Source organism: Gallus gallus, chromosome Z (assembly GCF_016699485.2).
Source record: "Gallus gallus isolate bGalGal1 chromosome Z, bGalGal1.mat.broiler.GRCg7b, whole genome shotgun sequence".
In the NCBI taxonomy this organism is placed as follows: Eukaryota; Metazoa; Chordata; class Aves; order Galliformes; family Phasianidae; genus Gallus; species Gallus gallus.
Window position 1 is genome coordinate 298,327 of NC_052572.1, and position 23,188 is coordinate 321,514.

General features: G+C 46.4%; 1 protein-coding gene across 1 annotated transcript in view; it reads right to left on the reverse strand.

The window, feature by feature from the left end:
• Nucleotides 1-23,188, reverse strand: part of TCF4 (transcription factor 4) — a 195,673-nt gene that overhangs the window by 24,861 nt on the left and 147,624 nt on the right. The window contains exons 10-16 of the mRNA XM_046905872.1: nucleotides 22,866-22,971; nucleotides 22,628-22,761; nucleotides 18,188-18,320; nucleotides 13,827-13,894; nucleotides 13,402-13,480; nucleotides 12,956-13,032; nucleotides 804-1,007 (exon numbers count right to left, since the gene is read on the reverse strand). Of these exons, the coding sequence (XP_046761828.1) occupies nucleotides 804-1,007; nucleotides 12,956-13,032; nucleotides 13,402-13,480; nucleotides 13,827-13,894; nucleotides 18,188-18,320; nucleotides 22,628-22,761; nucleotides 22,866-22,971 (801 nt within the window). The remainder of the gene's footprint in view (nucleotides 1-803; nucleotides 1,008-12,955; nucleotides 13,033-13,401; nucleotides 13,481-13,826; nucleotides 13,895-18,187; nucleotides 18,321-22,627; nucleotides 22,762-22,865; nucleotides 22,972-23,188) is intronic.

A 23,188-nucleotide genomic window follows, 5' to 3' on the forward strand; every position in this document is an offset into this window, starting at 1 on the left:
AACCCCCCCACCCCACCATTTCCCACCCTATACCCCCATTTCCCACCCTATACCTCCATTTTCCACCCTATACCCCCATTTCCCACCCTATACCCCCATTTCCTACCCCATACCCCCATTCCCTACCAAATACCCCCATTTCCCACCCTATACCCCCATTTCCTACCCCAGATCCCCTTCTCTACCCCCAACCACCCCTCTCCCTTCACACCCAACCTCCCCACCCCCCCATTTCCCACCCCACACCCCCATTTCCTACCCCATACCCCCATTTCCCACCCTATAGCCCTATTTCCTACCCCACACCCCCATTTCCCACCCTATACCCCTATTTCCTACCCCATACCCCCTTCTCTTCCCCCAACCACCCCTCTCCCTTCACACCCAACCCCCCCACCCCCCCATTTCCCACCCTATCCCCCCATTTCCTACTCCATACCCCCATTTCCCACCCCACCCCCCCATTTCCTACCCTACACCCCCATTTCCCACCCTATACCCCCATTTCCTACCAAATACCCCCATTTCCCACCCTATACCCCCATTTCCCACCCCAACCACTCCTCTCCCTTCACACCCAACCCTCCCACCCCCCCATTTCCCACCCCACACCCCCATTTCCCACCCTATACCTCCATTTCCCACCCCATACCCCCATTTCCTACCCCATACCCCCTTCTCTTCCCCCAACCACCCCTCTACCTTCACACCCAACCCTCCCACCCCCCCATTTCCCACCCTACACCCCCATTTCCCACCCCACGCCCCCGTTTCCCACCCCAACCCCCCCGACCCCACCTTACCATCAACGAATGCCTGTTGGCCGACAGCAACCCGGTCCCGTAGCCGGACCCCAAGCCCGCCATGGCCCCGTTGTGAGCAGCTCCTATCAAGCCGTGCATATCCCCGTGGCCACCCCCGATGGCCGTCCCGGCTCCGACCGCGTGGTTCCTCAGCACGTGGATGGCGTCGTCCAACCTCTCCAAGCGGTCCTCGATGCGGCTCTGCTGGGGGGACACCAAACCAAAGGGGCCTCAGCAGCCACGTCGGCCACCTCAGCCCCGTTCCTCCTGCCTTCCTGGCCCCATTTTCCCCTTTTTTCCCCTTTTTTTCCCTCATTTTTCCCTGTATTTTTCCTTATTTCTCCCTTATTTTTCCTTTTTTCCCTGATTTTTCCCATATTTTTCCTTATTTTCCCATATTTGTTCCTTATTTTCCCTTATTTTTCCTTATTTTTCATATTTTTCCCATATTTTCCCTGATTTTTCCCATATTTTTCCTTACTTTTCCCATATTTGTTACTCATTTTCCCTTATTTTTCCCGTATTTTTCCCGTATTTTTCCTTGTTTTTTTCATATTTTTCCCATATTTTCCCTGATTTTTCCCATATTTTTCTTATTTTCCGGTATTTGTTCCTTTTTTTTCCCTTATTTTTCCCGTATTTTTCCTTATTTTTTCGTATTTTTCCTTTTTTCCCTGATTTTTTCCCGTATTTTTCCTTATTTGTTCCTTATTTTCCATATTTGTTCCTTATTTTCCCTTATTTTTCCCGTTTTTTTTCCTTTTTTTTCATATTTTTCCTTTTTTCCCTGATTTTTCCCATATTTTTCCTTATTTTCCGGTATTTGTTCCTTATTTTCCCTTATTTTTTCCCGTATTTTTCCTCATTTTTTCGTATTTTTCCTTTTTTCCCTGATTTTTTCCCATATTTCTCCTTATTTTCCCGTATTTGTTACTTATTTTCCCTTATTTTTCCCATATTTTTCCTTATTTTTCATGTTTTTCCTTTTTTCCCATACTTCTTCCCATTTTTTCCCATATTTTTCCTTATTTTTCCCGTATTTGTTCCTTATTTTCCCTTATTTTCCCATTGTTTTCCTTATTTTCCTTTTTTCCCTCATTTCTCTTTTTCCTTATTTTTTCCCTTATTTTTCCTTATTTTTCCCATATTTTTCTTATTTTTCATGTTTTTCCTTTTTTCCCTTATTCTCCCTTATTTTTCCTTATTTTTCCCTTACTTTTCCATTGTTTTCCCTTATTTTTCCTTTACTTTTCCATTATTTCCTTTTCGTTCCTCTTATTTTTCGTTTATCTTATTTTCCCCTTTTTTTCTTATTTTTTCTTATTTTTTCCTTTTTTTCCCTGATTTTTCCCATATTTTTCCTTACTTCTCCTGTATTTGTTCCTTATTTTCCCTTATTTTTCCTTATTCTCCCGTTGTTTTCCTTATTTTCCCTTTTCCCCCCTCATTTTTCTTTCTTTTTCCTTATTTTTTCCCTTATTTTTCCCTTATTTTTCCCTTATTTTCCTTATTTTTTGTATTTTTCCTTTTTTCCCTGATTTTTTCCCATATTTTTCCTTACTTCTCCTGTATTTGTTCCTTATTTTTCCCGTATTTTTCCTTATTCTCCCGTTGTTTTCCTTATTTTCCCTTTCCCCCCCTCATTTTTCTTTCTTTTCTCTTATTTTTTCCCTGATTTTTCCCTTATTTTCCTTATTTTTTCGTATTTTTCCTTTTTTTCCCTGATTTTTTCCCATATTTTTCCTTACTTCTCCTGTATTTGTTCCTTATTTTCCCTTATTTTTTCCTTTGTTTACCTTATTTTCCCCTTTTCTCCCTCATTTTTCTTTCTTTTCTCTTATTTTCCCTTATTTTTTCACATTTTTCCTTTTTTTCCTATACTTTTCCCCCCTTTCCCGTATTTTTCCCATATTTTTTCATTATTTTTCCCCTATTTTCCCCCTATTTTTCCATTATTATCCTTATGTTCCTCTTATTTTTCTTTGTTTCTCATATTTTCCCCTTATTTTTTTTGTATTTTTCCTTTTTCCCTGATCTTTCCCATATTTTTCCTTCTTTTCCCGTATTTGTAGCTTATTTTCCTTTATTTTCCCCGTATTTTTCCTTATTCTCCCGTTGTTCTCCTTATTTTCCCTTTTTCCCCCTCATTTTTCTTTTTCCTTATTTTCCCCATATTTTTCCCCATTTTTCCTTTTTCCCTTCCTTTTCCCCCTTTTCCTGTTTTTTTCCTTATTTTTCCCGTATTTGTTCCTTATTTTCCCTTATTTTTCCCGTATTTTTCCTTATTTTTCCCATATTTTTCCTTATTTTTCCCTTATTGTCCTTACGTTCCTCTTATTTTTCTTTCTCTTATTTTTCCCTTATTTTTTCTTTATTTCCTTTTACTTACCCTTATTTCCCGTTTATTTTTCTCCTATTTTTCCTTATTTTTCCCTTATTTTCCTTTTATTTTCCTTATTTTCCCCCTTTCCCACTCATTTTACTTCCTTCTTTCTTATTTTTCCTTATTTTTTCCCTTATTTTTTAACATTTTCCCTTTTTTCCTTACTTTTTCCCCCTTTCCCGTATTTTTCCTTATTTTTTTCTTATTTTTTCCTTACTTTTCCATTATTTTCCATACGTACCTCTTATTTTTCTTTGTTTCTCTTATTTTTTCCCTTATTTTCCCTGATTTTTCCTTTATTTCCTCTTATTTACCCTTATTTTCCTTTTATCTTCCTTTATTTTTCTCTTTTTTTCCCTTCCTTTTCCTTTATTTTCCTTATTTTCCCTTATTTTTCCTTTATTTCCTCTTATTTTCCCCTTATCTTCCTTTATTTTTCACTTATTTTTCCATTATTTTCCCTTCTTTTCCTTATTTCCCCTTTTTCTCCCTCATTTCTCTCTCATTTTTCTTATTTTTCCTTATTTTTACCTTATTTTTCTCTTATTTTTCTTTATTTTTCCTTATTTTCCCCTTACTTTCCTGTTATTTTCCTTATTTTCTACTTAACTTTCTTTACGCTTACTTTTCTCTTATTTTCCCTTATTTTTTCCTTATTTTTCCATTTTTTCCCGTATTTTTCCTTATTTTCCCATACTTCTCCCCCACTTTCCTTATTCTTCCCACATTTTTCCTTATTTTTCCCTATTTTTCTCTTATTTTTCCTTTATTTTCCTTATTTTCCCCTTTTCCTCTTATTTTTCTTTATTTTCCTCTTATTTTTCCCTTATTTTCCATTATTTTTTCCCGTATTTCTCCTTATTTTTCCTTATTTTCTCTTATTTTTCCTTTTCCTCGTTATTTTTCCCTTATTTTTCCTTTTTTTTCCCTCTTATTTTCCCATTTCCCCCTTACTTTCCCTATTTTTTCCCTAATTTTTCCCCAATTTTCCCCAATTTTTCCTTATTTTCCCATTTATTCCCCTTATTTTTTCTTATTTTTCTTTATTTTCCTAATTTTCCCTTATTTTTCCCCAATTTTTCCTTATTTTCCCATTTATTCCCCTTATTTTTTCTTATTTTTCTTTATTTTCCTAATTTTCCCTTATTTTCCCCAATTTTTCCGTTAATTTTCTATATTTTCCCTTATTCTTCCCTTAATTTTTCCTCTTATTTTTACTTTATTTCCTTATTTTTCTTTATTTTTCCCTTTTTTTTCCACCTACGTGTCCTTATTTTCCTTTATTTTTCCCTTACTTTCCCTTTATTTTCCTTATTTTCCCCTTTTCCTCTTATTTTTCTTTATTTTCCTCTTATTTTTCCCTTATTTTCCATTATTTCCCCGTATTTCTCCTTATTTTTCCTTATTTTCTCTTATTTTTCCTTTTCCTCGTTATTTTCCCCTTATTTTTCCTTTTTTCCCTCTTATTTTCTCTTATTTTCCCATTTCCCCCTTACTTTCCCTATTTTTTCCCTAATTTTTCCTTATTTTCCCATTTATTCCCCTTATTTTTTCTTCTTTTTCTTTATTTTCCTAATTTTCCCTTATTTTTCCCCTATTTTTCCGTTAATTTTCTATATTTTCCCTTACTCTTCCCTTAATTTTTTCCCTTATTTTTACTTTATTTCCGTATGTTTCTTTATTTTTCCCTTTTCTTCCACGTATTTGTCCTTATTTTTCTTTATTTTTCCCTTACTTTCCCCCCTTTTCCCTTATTTTTCTGTATTTTGCCTTCATTTTTCCTTTTTTTTCCTATTTTTCCCTTTTCCCCCCCACTTTTCCTTTTTTCCCATATTTTTCCCTTATTTCTCCTCCCCCCCCCCCATTTTTCTTTTTTCCCCTAATTTTCCCTCTTTTTCCTCCTTATTTTCCCCCCTTTTTTCCTTTTTCCCACCTATTTTTCCGTTTCCCCCCTTATTTTTCTTCATTTTCCCCTTATTTTTCCTTATTTCCCCTTACTTTCCCTTATTTTTTCCCATATTTTTTTACACTTTTCTTTTTTCCCCTTATTTTTCTTTATTTTTCCCTTTTTCCACCTATTTTTCCTTTTCCTCCTTATTTTCTCCCAGTTTTCCTCATTTTTCCTTCTTTTCCCTTATTTTTCCTTTATTTTTTCCCATACTTCCTTTTTTTTCTCCTTATTTTCCCCCATATTTTTTCCCTTATTTTCTCTTTATTTTCCTTATTTTTCCCCCTTTTTTTCCCTTATTTTCCCTTATTTTTCCCTCTCCCCTTATTTTCCTCTTATTTCCCCCCCATTTCTCCCCATTTTTCCTTCCTTTCCCCACTCCTTCCCCGCATTTCCCTTCCTTTTTTCTTCCTTTTCCTTTATTTCCCCTTATTTCCCCCTTTTTCTCTTATTTTTCCCTTATTTTTCCCCCATTTTTCCTCATTTTTCCCTATTTTTTCCTCATTTTTCCTCATTTTCCTTCTTCTCCCCTTATTTTCCTCTTATTTCCCCCCGTTTCCCCCATTTTCCCTTATTTTTCCTTCCTTTCCCCATTCCTTCCCCACATTTCTCTTTATTTTCCTTCTTTTTCCTTTATTTTCTCTTATTTCCCTTTTTCTCTTATTTTTCCCTTCTTTTCCCCCCATTTTTCCCCCATTTTTTCCACATTTTTCTCCTTCTCCCATTATTTTCCTCTTATTTCCCCCCGTTTTCCCCCCATTTTCCCTCATTTTTCCTTCCTTTCCCCATTCCTTCCCCACATTTCTCTTTATTTTCCTTCTTTTTCCTTTGTTTTCTCTTATTTCCCTTTTTCTCTTATTTTTTTCCCTTATTTTTCCTCCATTTTTCCTCATTTTTCCTCGTTTTTCCTCATTTTTCTCCTTCTCTCCTTATTTCCCCCTCATTTCCCCCCGATCTCCCCCCATTTTTCCTTCCTTTCCCCATTCCTTCCCCACATTTCCCATTGTTTTCTTACTTTTTCCTTTATTTTCTCTTATTTCCCCCTTTTCTCTCATTTTCCCCTTATTTTTCCCCCATTTTTTCTCATTTTTCCTCGTTTTTTCCTCATTTTTCTCCTTCTCTCCTTATTTTCCCCTTATTTCCCCATTTCCCCCCGATCTCCCCCAATTTTTCCTTCCCTTCCCCATTCCTTCCCCACATTTCCCTTTATTTTCCTTCTTTTTCCTTTATTTTCTCTTATTTCCCTTTTTCTCTTATTTTTTCCCTTATTTTTCCCCCATTTTTCCTCATTTTCCCCCATTTTTCCTCATTTTTTTCCCCATTTTTCTCCTTCTCTCCTTATTTTCCCCTTATTTCCCCCCCATTTCCCCCCATTTTTCCTTCCTTTCCCCATTCCTTCCCCACATTTCCCTCTGTTTTCCTTCCTTTTCCTTTATTTTCCCTTATTTCCCCCTTTTTCTCTTATTTTTCCCCCATTTTCCTCATTTTCCTCCTTCTCCCCCCACATTTCCCTTTGTTTTTCCTTCCTTTTCCTTTATTTTCCCTTATTTCCTCCCTTTTCTCTTATTTTCCCCTTATTTTTCCCCAATTTTTCCTCATTTTCCTCCCTCTCCTTATTTCCCCCTTATTTCCCCCCCATTTCTCCCTATTTTTCCTTCCTTTCCCCATTCCTTCCCCTCATTTCTCTTTGTTTTTCCTTTTCCTTTTCCTTTTTTTTCCCTTATTTCCCCCTTTTTCTCTTATTTTTCCCTTATTTCCTCCTTTTTCTCTTATTTTTTCTCTATTTTTCCCATTTTCCTCATTTTTCTCCTTCTCTCCTTATTTCCCCCTTACTTCCCCACCCATTTCCCCCCGATCTCCCCCCACTTTCTTCCTTTCCCCATTCCTTCCCCTCATTTCCCTTTGTTTTTCCTTTTCCTTTTCCTTTATTTTCCCTTATTTCCCTTTTTCTCTTATTTTTTTTCCCTTCTTTTTCCCCCATTTTTCCCCATTTTCCTCATTTCTCCTCCTTCTCTCCTTATTTTCCCCTTATTTCCCCCCCATTTCCCCCGGTTTCCCCCCCCCCTTTTTTCCTTCCTTTCCCCATTCCTTCCCCACATTTCCCTTTCTTTTTCCTTCCCTTTCCTTTATTTTCCCTTATTTCCCCCTTTTCTCTCATTTTTCCCTTATTTTCCCCCATTTTTCCCACATTTTTCCTCATTTTTCCTCATTTTTCTCCTTCTCTCCTTATTTCCCCCTTACTTCCCCCCCCATTTCCCCCCGATCTCCCCCCACTTTCTTCCTTTCCCCATTCCTTCCCCACATTTCCCTTTGTTTTCCTTCCTTTTCCTTTATTTTCCCTTATTTCCCCTTTTCTCTCATTTTTCCCTTATTTTTCCCCCATTTTTTCTCATTTTTCCTCGTTTTTCCTAATTTTTCTCCTTCTCTCCTTATTTTCCCCTTACTTCCCCCCCCATTTCCCCCCGATCTCCCCCCACTTTCTTCCTTTCCCCATTCCTTCCCCACATTTCCCTTTGTTTTTCCTTTTCCTTTTTTTCCCTTATTTCCCCCTTTTTCTCTTATTTTCCCCTTATTTTTCCCACATTTTTCCTCATTTTTCCTCATTTTTCTCCTTCTCTCCTTATTTCCCCCTTACTTCCCCCCCCATTTCCCCCCGATCTCCCCCCACTTTCTTCCTTTCCCCATTCCTTCCCCACATTTCCCTTTGTTTTCCTTCCTTTTCCTTTATTTTCCCTTATTTCCCCCTTTTTCTCTTATTTTCCCCTTATTTTTCCCACATTTTCCCTCATTTTTCCTCATTTTTCTCCTTCTCTCCTTATTTCCCCCTTACTTCCCCCCCCATTTCCCCCTGATCTCCCCCCACTTTCTTCCTTTCCCCATTCCTTCCCCTCATTTCCCTTTGTTTTTCCTTTTCCTTTTCCTTTTCCTTTATTTTCCCTTATTTCCCCCTTTTTCTCTCATTTTTCCCTTATTTTCCCCCGTTTTTCCTCACATTTCCTCATTTTTCTCCTCCTCTCCTTATTTCCCCTTTATTTCCCCCCCATTTCCCCCGGTTTCCCCCCCTTTTTTCCTTCCTTTCCCCATTCCTTCCCCTCACTTCCCTTTGTTTTTCCTTTTCCTTTTCCTTTATTTTCTCTTATTTCCCCCTTTTTCTCTTATTTTTCCCTTATTTCCTCATTTTTCCCCATTTTCCCCCCATTTCTCTCCTTCTCCCCTTATTTCCCCCTTATTTCCTCCCCATTCCCCCCATTTTCCCTCATTTTCCCTTATTTTCCCCATTCCTCCCCGCATTTTCGTTTTTCCTTCTTTTTCCTTTATTTTCCCTTATTTCCCTTTTTCTCTTATTTTTCCCTTCTTTTCCCCCCATTTTTCCCCCATTTTTTCCACATTTTTCTCCTTCTCCCATTATTTTCCTCTTATTTCCCCCCATCTTCCCTCATTTTTCCTTCCTTTCCCTATTCCTTCCCCACATTTCCCTTTATTTTCCTTCTTTCTCCTTTATTTTCTCTTATTTCCCTTTTTCTCTTATTTTTTTTCCTTCTTTTTCCCCCATTTTTCCCCATTTTCCTCATTTCTCCTCCTTCTCTCCTTATTTTCCCCTTATTTCCCCCCCATTTCCCCCGGTTTTCCCCCCCTTTTTTCCTTCCTTTCCCCATTCCTTCCCCTCATTTCCCTTTGTTTTTCCTTTTCCTTTTCCTTTATTTTCCCTTATTTCCCCCTTTTCCTCTTATTTTTTCCCTTATTTCCCCCCTTTTCTCTTATTTTTTCCCCATTTTCCCCATTTTTCCTCATTTTTTTCCTCATTTTTCTCCTTCTCTCCTTATTTCCCCCCCGTTTGCCCCCCAATTTCCCTCATTTTTCCTTCCTTTCCCCACTCCTTCCCCACATTTCCTCTCCCCTTCCTTTCAAACAGCATCGGGGGGGAAGGAGAGAGCATGGCTTCCATTTTCATGGGCAAAACAGGTTCAATGATTCCTCATGACCGTCAAAGCATTCCGAGACAAAAGCGACCCTGAAGGCCTCGCAAAAGTGGGACCGATGAGCAAAAAAAAAAAAAAAAAAAATGAAAAGAAAAATGAAAAGAAAAATAATTAAAAAAAAAATTAACCCCAAGAATGCCGGAAAAGAAGAAGAAGACAACCAAAGAGAAGGAAAAGGAGCCGTTGGAACTCGAATCCGCCCCCTGCCTGCCTACGGGAGGGCACATGGAAGGAACCTGAAGGCCGCACGACACGACGACGAATGGAATCGTTCCCTGCACGCAACGAGGAGTGCTTCCATCTCTGGGGGAGACAGCAGCACCCATCCTCGGCCAATGAGCAGCACCCATACTGGATGGAGAACCAGCACCCATCCTTGACCAATGAGCAGCACCCATCTTAGATCAGAGACTTGCATTCATCCTCGACCAATGAGCAGCACCCATCTTGGGTAAAAGAGCAGCACCCATACTGGGCCAATAAGCAGCACCCATACTGGATGGCGAACCAGCACCCATCCTTGACCAATGAGAAGCACCCTTCTTGGGCCAATGAGCAGCACCCATCCTTGGCCAATGAGCAGCACCCATCTTGGGTCAGTGACCTGAATCCATCCTCGGCCAATGAGCAGCACCCATACTGGATGACGAACCAGCACCCATCCTTGGCCAATGAGCAGCAGCCATCTTAGATCAGTGACCTGAATCCATCCCTGACCAATGAACAGCACCCATCTTCGATCAGTGACCTGAATCCATCCTTGGCCAATAAACAGCACCCATACTGGATGGAGAACCAGCACCCATCCTTGACCAATGAGAAGCACCCTTCTTGGGCCAATGAGCAGCACCCATCCCTGGGGAATGAACAGCACCCATCCTCGACCAATGAGCAGCACCCATCTTAGATCAGAGACTTGCATCCATCCTTGGCCAATGAGCAGCACCCATCCTTGGCCAATGAGCAGCACCCATACTGGACGGCGAACCAGCCCCAATCCTCGACCAATGAGCAGCACCCATTATGGGTTAAGGACCAGCACCCATCCTTGACCAATGAGCAGCACCCATCTTAGGTCAGTGTCCTGCATCCATCCTTGGCCAATGAGCAGCACCCATACTGGACGGCGAACCAGCACCCATCCTCGACCAATGAGGAGCACCCATCTTGGGTCAGTGACCTGAATCCATCCTCAACCAATGAGCAGCACCCATACTGAATCAAGAACCAGCACCCATCCTTGGCCAATGAGCAGCACCCATCTTAGATCAGCGACCTGAATCCATCCCTGACCAATGAGAAGCAGCCATCTTAGATCAGCGACCTGCATCCATCCTTGGCCAATGAGCAGCACCCATACTGGATGACGAACCAGCACCCATCCTCGGCCAATGAGCAGCACCCATTATGGGTTAAGGACCAGCACTCATCCTTGGCCAATGAGCAGCACCCATACTGGATGACGAACCAGCACCCATCCTAGGTTAGAGGCCTGCATCCATCCTTGGCCAATGAGCAGCACCCATACTGGATAGAGAACCAGCACCCATCCTTGGCCAATGAGCAGCACCCATCTTAGATCAGTGACCTGAATCCATCCTTGGCCAATAAGCAGCACCCGTACTGGATGGAGAACCAGCACCCATCCTTGACCAATGAGCAGCACCCTTCTTGGGCCAATGAGCAGCACCCATCCTCGGCCAATGAGCAGCACCCATCTTGGGTCAGGGACCTGAATCCATCCTTGGCCAATAAGCAGCACCCATACTGGATGGAGAACCAGCACCCATCCTCGACCAATGAGCAGCACCCATCTTAGATCAGTGACCGGAATCCATCCTTGGCCAATGAGCAACACCCATATTGGGTCAATGAACAGCACCCATCCTCGGCCAATGAGCAGCAGCCATCTTGGGTCAGGGACCTGAATCCATCCTGGGCCAATGAGCAGCACCCATACTGGATGGAGAACCAGCACCCATCCTCGACCAATGAGCAGCACCCATCTTAGATCAGTGACTGGAATCCATTCTTGGCCAATGAGCAACACCCATATTGGGTCAATGAACAGCACCCATCCTTGGCCAAAGAGCAGCACCCATCCTCGGCCAATGAGCAGCACCCATCTTGGGTCAGGGACCTGAATCCATCCTTGGCCAATGAGCAGCACCCATAATGGATAGAGAACCAGCACCCATCCTCGACCAATGAGCAGCCGCCATCTTAGATCAGTGACCTGAATCCACCCTTGGCCAATGAGCAACACCCATCTTGGGTTAAGGACCAGCACCCATCCTTGGCCAATGAGCAGCACCCATCTTGGGCCAATGAGCAGCACCCATATTGGGTCAATGAACAGCACCCATCCTTGGCCAATGAGCAGCACCCATCTTGGGTCAGTGACCTGCGTCCATATTTGGCCAATGAGCAGCAGCCATCTTAGATCAGTGACCTGAATCCATCCTTGGCCAACGAGCAGCAGCCATCTTGGGTCAAAGAGCAGCAGCCATCTTAGATCAGTGACCTGAATCCATCCTTGGCCAATGAGCATCACCTATACTGGTTGGCGAACCAGCCCCCATCCGTGACCAATGAGCAGCACCCATCTTGGGTCAGTGACCTGCATCCGTATCTGGCCAATGAGCAGCACCCATCTTGGGTCAGTGACCTGCGTCCATATTTGGCCAATAAGCAGCAGCCATCTTAGATCAGTGACCTGAATCCATCCTCGGCCAATGAGCATCACCTATACTGGCTGGCGACCCAGCCCCTATCCTCGACCAATGAGCAGCACCCATCTTGGGTTAACAACCAGAACCCATCCTGGGCCAATGAGCAGCAGCCATCTTGGGTCAAAGAGCAGCAGCCATCTTAGATCAGCAACCAACACCCATCTTGGGCCAATGAGCATCACCCATACTGGCTGGCGACCTGGCCCCTATCCTCGACCAATGAGCAGCCGCCATCTTGGTTCTATGACCATCAGCCATCCTAGGCCAATGAGCAGCAGCCATCTTGGGTCAAAGAGCAGCAGCCATCTTAGATCAGTGACCTGAATCCATATATGGCCAATGAACAGCAGCCATCTTACGTCAATGAGCAGCAGCCATCTTAGATCAGCAACCAGCACCCATCTTGGGCCAATGGGCATCACCTATACTGGCTGGCGACCCAGCCCCTATCCTCAACCAATGAGCAGCCGCCATCTTGGTTCTATGACCATCAGCCATCCTAGGCCAATGAACAGCAGCCATCTTGGGTCAAAGAGCAGCAGCCATCTTAGATCAGTGACCTGAATCCATATATGGCCAATGAACAGCAGCCATCTTACGTCAATGAGCAGCAGCCATCTTAGATCAGCAACCAGCACCCATCTTGGGCCAATGAGCATCACCCATACTGGCTGGCGACCCGGCCCCTATCCTCGACCAATGAGCAGCCGCCATCTTGGCTCTATGACCATCCCCCATCCTGGGCCAATGAGCAGTAGCCATCTTAGCTCAGTGACCTGAATCCATCCTGGGCCAACGAGCAGCCGCCATCTTGGGTCAAAGAGCAACAGCCATCTTAGATCAGCAACCAGCACCCATCTTGGGCCAATGAGCAGCACCCATACTGGCTGGCGACCCGGCCCCAATCCTCGACCAATGAGCAGCCGCCATCTTGGTTCTATGCCCATCCCCTATCCGGCCTGTCTCAACCTTCGGCCACCGAAGCCTCCATTTATTCCTACCACCTTCACTTCGCTTTTGGGGGGGGGAAACGGATGAGAAACGGAACGGAAAAGAGAGCGCTGATTGAAGGCCGGGATCGGAGAAGGGATTCAGCCACGGAAACGTACCAAAGAGTGTAAGGGACCTTCATAATTGGGAGATGATGACGCTTGACCTCCATTTCTAGACCAAACAGCTGTGCCTGCTAACAGCAAAATCGGAGTTACCGTTAGAAACGTCGCGGGGGGGGGGAAAACCCAATCGAGCCTTTATTTTTGGGGGGGGGGGTTTTGGTTTTGTTTTGCCTCCAAAAGGGGGGATTTATAGGGCTGGAGATGGGGGGGGAGGGGGGAAAAAGGGATGGTGGGGGGGTGGCAGCCATCCAAGCTGGCGACTGAGCGGCGGCGCTACGGGGTGGGGGCGGCGGTGGGGCGGATGGGCTCGGGGTCAAACCCCCCCCCCATATTTCCCACCCTCCCCCCCCCCCCCAAAAAAAAAAGGGCAATTAAAGAGATATAAGCAACCGGAAAATGAAGGGGGGGGTGGGGGGGGAGAACATTTGGAACCACGGTACCTGAGAGAGAAGGGGGAGAACCGACAGGAGTTGAAGGGTTGGATGGGAAGCTGGTGTTGGTGTGATCTGGAGAATAGATCTTGAATAAGAGACGATAGGAGTTAATTGGTGAGGCAGGGCGAGAACGGGCCGCCTCGTTATGCAAATGGGGCTCGATGGGAGGCCGAGGCGACGCCGGGTTCGTTAAGCAACACAACCCGCTGCTAATGAAGCTCGCTTTGCCCAACGGAGCGGCCCAAATGGAAAGCCAAAGCAAAGAGGCTCTCATGAGAACTCAATGGAACCCACTGTGCCCAGAAAATAACCATCGGGGACCTCCAAGGTCCCGTTTGCTGCTCAGCTTCTCAACCTCCAGGCGCCCCCATCCTAATTAAAACGCTCGCGCCGCTGGGTTAATTGGGGTGCTGAAAGCGACAGGTCCTTACAGATGCGAGTGCTTTCCCCAACGCGTCGCCGGTCTGCGAGCTGCCGGCCGCCCCGCTTCCTCTGGTGGCTGCAAAACAAGAGATGCCGTGTGAAAAGAGGGAGAAAAATGGCACACGGACTCATCTGCCAGGACCTTTCCAACCCAACCTATTGGATCACCTTCTGCTCTTTTCCCTTCAAGGACCCTTTCAACCCATTTCATCATCTGATGCTGCTTTTACCTTCCAGGACCTTTCCAACCCAACCCATTTCATAATCCTTTGACTCTTTTACCTTCCAGGACCTTTCCAACCCAACTCGTTCCATCACCTTCTGCTCTTTTCCCTTCAAGGACCCTTTCAACCCATTTCGTCATTCGATGCTGCTTTTACCTTCCAGGACCTTCCCAGCCCAACCCATTAGATCACCTTCAGCTCTTTCACCTTCAAGGACCCTTTCAACCCATTTCGTCATTCGATGCTGCTTTTACCTTCCAGAACCTTTCCAACCCAACCCATTGGATCACCTTCTGCTCTTTTCCCTTCATGGATCCTTTCAACCCATTTCAAATCCGATGCTGCTTTTACCTTCCAGGACCTTTCCAACCCAACCTATTGGATCACCTTCTGCTCTTTTCCCTTCAAGGACCCTTTCAACCCATTTCAAATCCGATGCTGCTTTTACCTTCCACGACCGTTCCAACCCAACCCATTCCATCATTCTTTGACTCTTTTATCTTCCAGGACCTTTCCAACCCAACCCGTTCCATCGCCTTCTGTTCTTTCCCCTTCAAGGACCCTTTCAACCCATTTCGTCACCTGAAGCTGCTTTTACCTTCCAGGACCTTTCCAACCCAACCTATTGGATCACCTTCTGTTCTTTCCCCTTCAAGGACCCTTTCAACCCATTTCGTCACCTGAAGCTACTTTTACCTTCCAGGACCTTTCCAACCCAACTCATTCCATCACCTTCTACTCTTTCACCTTCAAGTACCCTTTCAACCCATTTCATCACCTGATGCTGCTTTTACCTTCCAGGACCTTTCCAACACAACCCATCCAATCATCCTTTGACTCTTTTACCTTCCAGGACCTTTCCAACCCAACCTATTGGATCACCTTCTGTTCTTTCCCCTTCAAGGACCCTTTCAACCCTTTTCGTCACCTGAAGCTGCTTTTACCTTCCAGGACCTTTCCATCCCAACCCATTCCATCGCCTTCTGTTCTTTCCCATTCAAGGACCCTTTCAACCCATTCTGTCATTCGATGCTGCTTTTACCTTCCAGGACCTTTCCAACCCAACCCATTTTGTCATCTGATGCTGCTTTTACCTTCCAGGACCTTTCCAACCCAACCCATTCCATCACCTTCAGCCCTTTCACCTTCAAGGACCCTTTCAATCCAATTCATCATCTGGTGTTGCTTTTATCTTCCAGGACCTTTCCAACCCAACCCACTCTATCATCCTTTCACTCTTTTACCTGCCAGGACCTTTCCAACCCAACCCATTCCATCACCTTCTGTTCTTTCCCCTTCAAGGACCCTTTCAACCCATTTCATCATCCGATACTGCTTTTACCTTCCAGGACCTTTCCAATCCAAACCCTTTGATTCCCCTTCAGCCCTTTTCCCTTCCAGGACCTTTCCAACCCAACCCATTCTATCATTCTTTGACTCTTTCACCTTCAAGGACCTTTCCAACCCATTTCATCTCTCTTTGCCTCTTTCACCTTCCAAGACCTTCCCAATCCAAACCCTTTGCTTACCCTTCAACCCTTTTCCCTTCCAGGACCTTTCCAACCCAACCATCCAACACCTCTACAACCACAATGAACCCTTCCAACCCCTTTCATCTCTCGTTGCCTCTTTCACCTTCCAGGACCTTTCCAACCCCACTCATTTCATCTCCCTTTGCCTCTTTCACCTTCAAGGACCTTCCCAATCCAAACCCTTTGCTTACCCTTCAGCCCTTTTCCCTTCCAGGACCTTTCCAACCCAACCCATTCTATCATTCTTTGACTCTTTCACCTTCAAGGACCTTTCCAAACCATTTCATCTCTCTTTGCCTCTTTCACCTTCCAGGACCTTCCCAATCCAAACCCTTTGATTCCCCTTCAGCCATTTTCCCTTCCAGGACCTTTCCAACCCAACCATCCAACAATTCTACAACCACAAAAAACCCTTCCAAACCATCTCATCTCTCTTTGCCTCTTTTACCTTCCAGGACCTTCCCAATCCAAACCCTTTGCTTACCCTTCAGCCCTTTTCCCTTCCAGGACCTTCCCAATCCAAATCCTTTGCTTACCCTTCAGCCCTTTTCCCTTCCAGGACCTTTCCAACCCAACCCATTCTATCATTCTTTGACTCTTTCACCTTAAGGGACCTTTCCAACCCATTTCATCTCTCATTGCCTCTTTCACCTTCCAGGACCCTTCCAATGCAAACCCTTTGCTTACCCTTCAGCCCTTTTCCCTTCCAGGACCTTTCCAACCCAACCATCCAACGCCTCTACACCCATAAACAACCCTTCCAACCCCTTTCATCTCTCTTTGCCTCTTTCACCTTCCAGGACCTTTCCAACCCCACTCATTTCATTTCTCTTTGCCTCTTTCACCTTCAAGGACCTTTCCAACCCCACTCATTTCATCTCTCTTTGCCTCTTTCACCTTCCAGGACCCTTCCAATCCAAACCCTTTGCTTACCCTTCAGCCCTTTTCCCTTCCAGGACCTTTCCAACCCAACCATCCAACACCTCTACAACCACAATGAACCCTTCCAACCCCTTTCATCTCTCGTTGCCTCTTTCACCTTCCAGGACCTTTCCAACCCCACTCATTTCATCTTCCTTTTGCCTCTTTCACCTTCCAGGACCTTCCCAATCCAAACCCTTTGCTTACCCTTCAGCCCTTTTCCCTTCCAGGACCTTCCCGATCCAAATCCTTTGCTTACCCTTCAGCCCTTTTCCCTTCCAGGACCTTTCCAACCCAACCCATTCTATCATTCTTTGACTCTTTCACCTTAAAGGACCTTTCCAACCCATTTCATCTCTCATTGCCTCTTTCACCTTCCAGGACCTTCCCAATCCAAACCCTTTGCTTCCCCTTCAGCCCTTTTCCCTTCCAGGACCTTTCCAACCCAACCATCCAACGCCTCTACACCCATAAACAACCCTTCCAACCCCTTTCATCTCTGTTTGACTCTTTCACCTTCCAGGACCTTTCCAACCCCACTCATTTCATTTCTCTTTGCCTCTTTCACCTTCAAGGACCTTTCCAACCCCACTCATTTCATCTCTCTTTGCCTCTTTCACCTTCCAGGACCCTTCCAATCCAAACCCTTTGCTTACCCTTCAGCCCTTTTCCCTTCCAGGACCTTTCCAACCCAACCATCCAACACCTCTACAACCACAATGAACCCTTCCAACCCATTTCATCTCTCGTTGCCTCTTTCACCTTCCAGGACCTTTCCAACCCCACTCATTTCATCTCCCTTTGCCTCTTTCACCTTCAAGGACCTTCCCAATCCAAACCCTTTTCTTATCCTTCAGCCCTTTTCCCTTCCAGGACCTTCCCGATCCAAATCCTTTGCTTACCCTTCAGCCCTTTTCCCTTCCAGGACCTTTCCAACCCAACCCATTCTATCATTCTTTGACTCTTTCACCTTAAAAGACCTTTCCAACCCATTTCATCTCTCATTGCCTCTTTCACCTTCCAGGACCTTCCCAATCCAAACCCTTTGCTTCCCCTTCAACCCTTTTCCCTTCCAGGACCTTTCCAACCCAACCATCCAACACCTCTACAACCACAATGAACCCTTCCAACCCATTTCATCTCTCGTTGCCTCTTTCACCTTCCAGGACCTTTCCAACCCCACTCATTTCATCTCCCTTTGCCTCTTTCACCTTCCAGGACCTTCCCAATCCAAACCCTTTGCTTACCCTTCAGCCCTTTTCCCTTCCAGGACCTTCCCAATCCAAACCCTTTGCTTACCCTTCAGCCCTTTTCCCTTCCAGGACCTTCCCAATCCAAACCCTTTGCTTACCCTTCAGCCCTTTTCCCTTCCAGGACCTTTCCAACCCAACCCATTCTATCATTCTTTGACTCTTTCACCTTCAAGGGCCTTTCCAACCCATTTCATTTCTCTTTGCTTCTTTCACCTTCCAGGACCTTCCCAATCCAAACCCTTTGATTCCCCTTCAGCCCTTTTCCCTTCCAGGACCTTTCCAACCCACCCACCCCACACCTCTGTCCTTCAAACCGACCCTTCCAACCCACCTCGACCCCTTATTTGCACCTTCCGGGACCCTCCGTCTACAACCTCCCACCCCAAAACCAATCGCAGATTCCGGCTCATTTGCATAAATTAACATATCGGCCGCTCACCCATGATGCCTTCCGTCCCATTGGCTGGAGGGGTGCAGGACGACGCGCTGTAGTGATTGGTGCCGCTGCGGTGGAAGGTGGACATCGGAGGAAGACTGGAGTTGATGTCGGCTGAGGAGTGGGATGGGTAACTCTGCAACGAGGGTGGGATTCAACTATGACCCTGCAAGGACCTGGCCAGGCCAACCCTGCCATGTTATACACACCTTCAAGGACCTTGCCAACCCATTTTGGCATCCAATAGCTTTTTAACCTTCAAGGACCTTGCCAAGCCAACCCTGCCATGTTTTACACACCTTCAAGGACCTTTCCAACCCATTTTTGCATCCTGTGCCTCTTTAACCTTCAAGGACCTTTCCAATCCAACCATCCAATGGCTTTTTAACCTTCAAGGACCTTGCCAACCCAACCCTTCCATGTTTTACACACCTTCAAGGACTTTTCCAACCCATTTTGGCATCCAATGGCTTTTTAACCTTCAAGGACCTTGCCAACCCAGCCTTTCCATGTTATACACACCTTCAAGGACCTTGCCAACCCATTTTAGCATCCAATAGCTTTTTAACCTTCAAGGACTTTGCCAAGCCAACCCTGCCATGTTTTACACACCTTCAAGGACCTTTCCAACCCATTTTCTCATCCAAAGGCTTTTTAACCTTCAAGGACTCTTCCAACCCAATCATCCAATGACTTTTTAACCTTCAAGGACCTGGCCAGGCCAACCCTGCCATGTTTTACACACCTTCAAGGACCTTTCCAACACATTTTGGCATCCAATAGCTTTTTAACCTTCAAGGACCTGGCCAAGTCAACCCTGCCATGTTTTATACACACCTTCAAGGGCCTTTCCAACCCATTTCTGCATGCCGTGGCTTTTTAACCTTCAAGGACCCTTCCAACTCCATCATCCAATGACTTTTTAACCTTCAAGGACCTTGCCAACCCAACCCTTCCATGTTTTACACACCTTCAAGGACTTTTCCAACCCATTTTAGCATCCAATCGCTTTTTAACCTTCAAGGACCTTGCCATACCAATCATCCAGTGAATTTTTAACCTTCAAGGACCTGGCCAACCCAACCCTTCCGTGTTTTACACACCTTCAAGGACCTTGCCAACCCATTTTGCATCCAATAGCTTTTTAACCTTCAAGGACCTTGCCAACGCAACCCTTCCATGTTTTACACACCTTCAAGGACCTTTCCAACACATTTTTGCATCCTGAGGCCCCAACCCTCCCACACCTCTTTGACCTTCCAGGACCCTACCGCCCCTCCCCTTTTGTGACCTTCCAGGACCTTCCCAGCCCATTTCATCCCCCCATGCCTCTTTCACCTTTCAGGACCCATCCAACCACAACCACCCCATGCATATAGGATCTATAGGACCCCTTCCAACCCTACACAGCCATCCTATAACTCTTTGACCTTCTAGGACCCGCCCAGCCCACCCCTTTGTGACCTTCCAGGACCTTCCCATCCAATATCACCATCCAAAGCCTTTTTAACCTTTCGGGACCCATCCAACCACAACCACCCCACACATATAGGATCCAGAAGACCCCTTCCAACCCAACCCAACCCTCCCACACCTCTTTGACCTTCCAGGACCCAACACAGCCCTCCCCCTTTGTGACCTTCCAGGACCTTCCCAACCAATATCATCATCCAAAGCCTTTTTAACCTTTCGGGACCCATCCAACCCAACCACCCCATACATATAGGACCTATAAGACCCCTTCCAACCCAACACAGCCATCCTATACCTCTTCCCCCTTCCAGGACCCAACTGCCCCTCCCCTTTGTGACCTTCCAGGACCTTCCCAACCAATATCACCATCCAAAGCCTTTTTAACCTTTCAGGACCCATCCAACCACAACCACCCCATACATATAAGACCTATAGGACCCCTTCCAACCCAACCCAACCCTCCCACACCTCTTTCCCCTTCCAGGACCTCCCCTCCCATCCCCTTTTGTGACCTTCCAGGACCTTCCCAACCCATATCCCCATCCAAAGCCTTTTTCACCTTTCAGGACCCATCCAACCCAACCACCCCATACATATAGGACCTATAAGACCCCTTCCAACCCAACACAGCCATCCTATACCTCTTTCCCCTTCCAGGACCCACCCAGCCCTCCCCTTTGTGACCTTCCAGGACCTTCCGAACCAATATCATCATCCAAAGCCTTTTTAACCTTTCAGGACCCATCCAACCCAACCACCCCATACATATAGGACCTATAAGACCCCTTCCAACCCAACACAGCCATCCTATACCTCTTTCCCCTTCCAGGACCTCCCTACCCCTCCCCTTTTGTGACCTTCCAGGACCTTCCCATCCAATATCACCATCCAAAGCCTTTATAACCTTTCAGGACCCATCCAACCCAACCACCCCATACATATAGGACCTATAAGACCCCTTCCAACCCAACACAGCCATCCTATACCTCTTCCCCCTTCCAGGACCCAACCGCCCCTCCCCTTTGTGACCTTCCAGGACCTTCCCAACCCATATCCCCATCCAAAGCCTTTTTAACCTTTCAGGACCCATCCAACCACAACCACCCCATGCATATAGGACCTGTAAGACCCCTTCCAACCCAACCCAACCATCCTATACCTCTTTCCCCTTCCAGGACCCACCCACCCCTCCCATTTTGTGACCTTCCAGGACCTTCCCAACCAAAATCATCATCCAAAGCCTTTTTAACCTTTCGGGACCCATCCAACCCAACCATCCTTTGACCCTCTCCTCTTTAAGGACCCTACAAACCCATCCCAACCATCCCACACCTCTTTCCCCTTCCAGGACCTCCCTGCCCCTCCCCTTTGTGACCTTCCAGGACCTTCCCAACCCATTTCATCCCCCCATGCCTCTTTCACCTTTCGGGAGCCATCCAACCACAACCACCCCATACATATAGGATCTATAAGACGCCTTCCAACCCAACCCAACCCTCCCACACCTCTTTCCCCTTCCAGGACCTCCCTGCCCCACCCCTTTTGTGACCTTCCAGGACCTTCCCAACCAATATCACCATCCAAAGGCTTTTTAAGCTTTCGGGACCCATCCAACCACAACCACCCCACACATATAGGATCCAGAAGACCCCTTCCAACCCAACCCAACCCTCCCACACCTCTTTCCCCTTCCAGGACCCGCCCAGCCCTCCCCTTTTGTGACCTTCCAGGACCTTCCCAACCAATATCACCATCCAAAGGCGTTTTCACCTTTCGGGACCCATCCAACCACAACCACCCCACACATATAGGATCCAGAAGACCCCTTCCAACCCAACCCAACCCTCCCACACCTCTTTGACCTTCCAGGACCCAACACAGCCCTCCCCTTTTGTGACCTTCCAGGACCTTCCCAACCCATATCCCCATCCAAAGCCTTTTTAACCTTTCAGGACCCATCCAACCACAACCACCCCATACATATAGGACCTATCAGACCCCTTCCAACCCAACACAGCCATCCTATACCTCTTCCCCCTTCCAGGACCCGCCCAGCCCTCCCCTTTTGTGACCTTCCAGGACCTTCCCAACCAACATCACCATCCAAAGCCTTTTTAACCTTTCGGGACCCATCCAACCACAACCACCCCATACATATAAGACCTATAAGACCCCTTCCAACCCATCCCAACCCTCCCACACCTCTTTGACCTTCCAGGACCCGCCCAGCCCTCCCCTTTTGTGACCTTCCAGGACCTTCCCAACCAATATCACCATCCAAAGCCTTTTTAACCTTTCGGGACCCATCCAACCCAACCGTCCTTTGACCCTCTCCTCTTTAAGGACCCTTCCAACCCAACCCAACCATCCCACACCTCTTTGACCTTCCAGGACCCGCCCAGCCCTCCCCTTTTGTGACCTTCCAGGACCTTCCCAACCAATATCACCATCCAAAGCCTTTTTAACCTTTCGGGACCCATCCAACCCAACCACCCCATACATATAGGACCTATAAGACCCCTTCCAACCCAACCCAACCATCCTATACCTCTTTCCCCTTCCAGGACCCACCCACCCCTCCCATTTTGTGACCTTCCAGGACCTTCCCAACCAATATCACCATCCAAACCCTTTTTAACCTTTCGGGACCCATCCAAGCCAACCATCCTTTGACCCTCTCCTCTTTAAGGACCCTACAAACCCAACCCAACCATCCCACACCTCTTTGACCTTCCAGGACCCGCCCAGCCCACCCCTTTTGTGACCTTCCAGGACCTTCCCAACCAAAATCACCATCCAAAGCCTTTTTCACCTTTCAGGACCCATCCAACCACAACCACCCCATGCATATAGGATCCAGAAGACCCCTTCCAACCCAACCCAACCCTCCCACACCTCTTTGACCTTCCAGGACCCGCCCAGCCCACCCCTTTTGTGACCTTCCAGGACCTTCCCATGCCGTCCCATTACCAGGCGGTCGTGGGGGTGCAGACTGCAGTAGCTGCCGGACTGGGGGAGGTGCGAGGAGTTGCCCAGCATCCCCCCGTAACCCGATTGGTTCATCCCGCTGGAGGAGCTCCACGGGTCTCCGCTGTGGTGCCCATCTAAAGAAGAACCCCGCGGCCACGGGTTGGTGGAGGTTTCGTTAAGGGCTAATTAACGGCGGTTAATTAACGGAGGGGGAAATGGGGGGGGGGGGGGGGGTTACCTTGCATGAAGAAGGAGCTGGGGAAAGTGCTGGCTGCTGGTTTGGAGGCCGGGTAACCGGGGGAGTCGCGGTTGTAGTCGGCAGTGCTGGCTGACGGGGCATACACCTGCAGGGGGGAGAAGGCACGGCGGTGAGAGTGGGGCGGGGTGAAGGAGGACTTGGGGGGCTCGGAGGGCTTGGGGGGCTCGGAGGGCTTGGGGGGTCTTGGGGGGCTCGGAGGACCTGGGAACTTGGAGGACTTGGGGACTTGGAGGTCTTGGGGTTGGTGGAGGACTTGGGGACCTTGGAGGTCTTGAGGGTCTCGGAGGGCTTGGGGGGTCTTG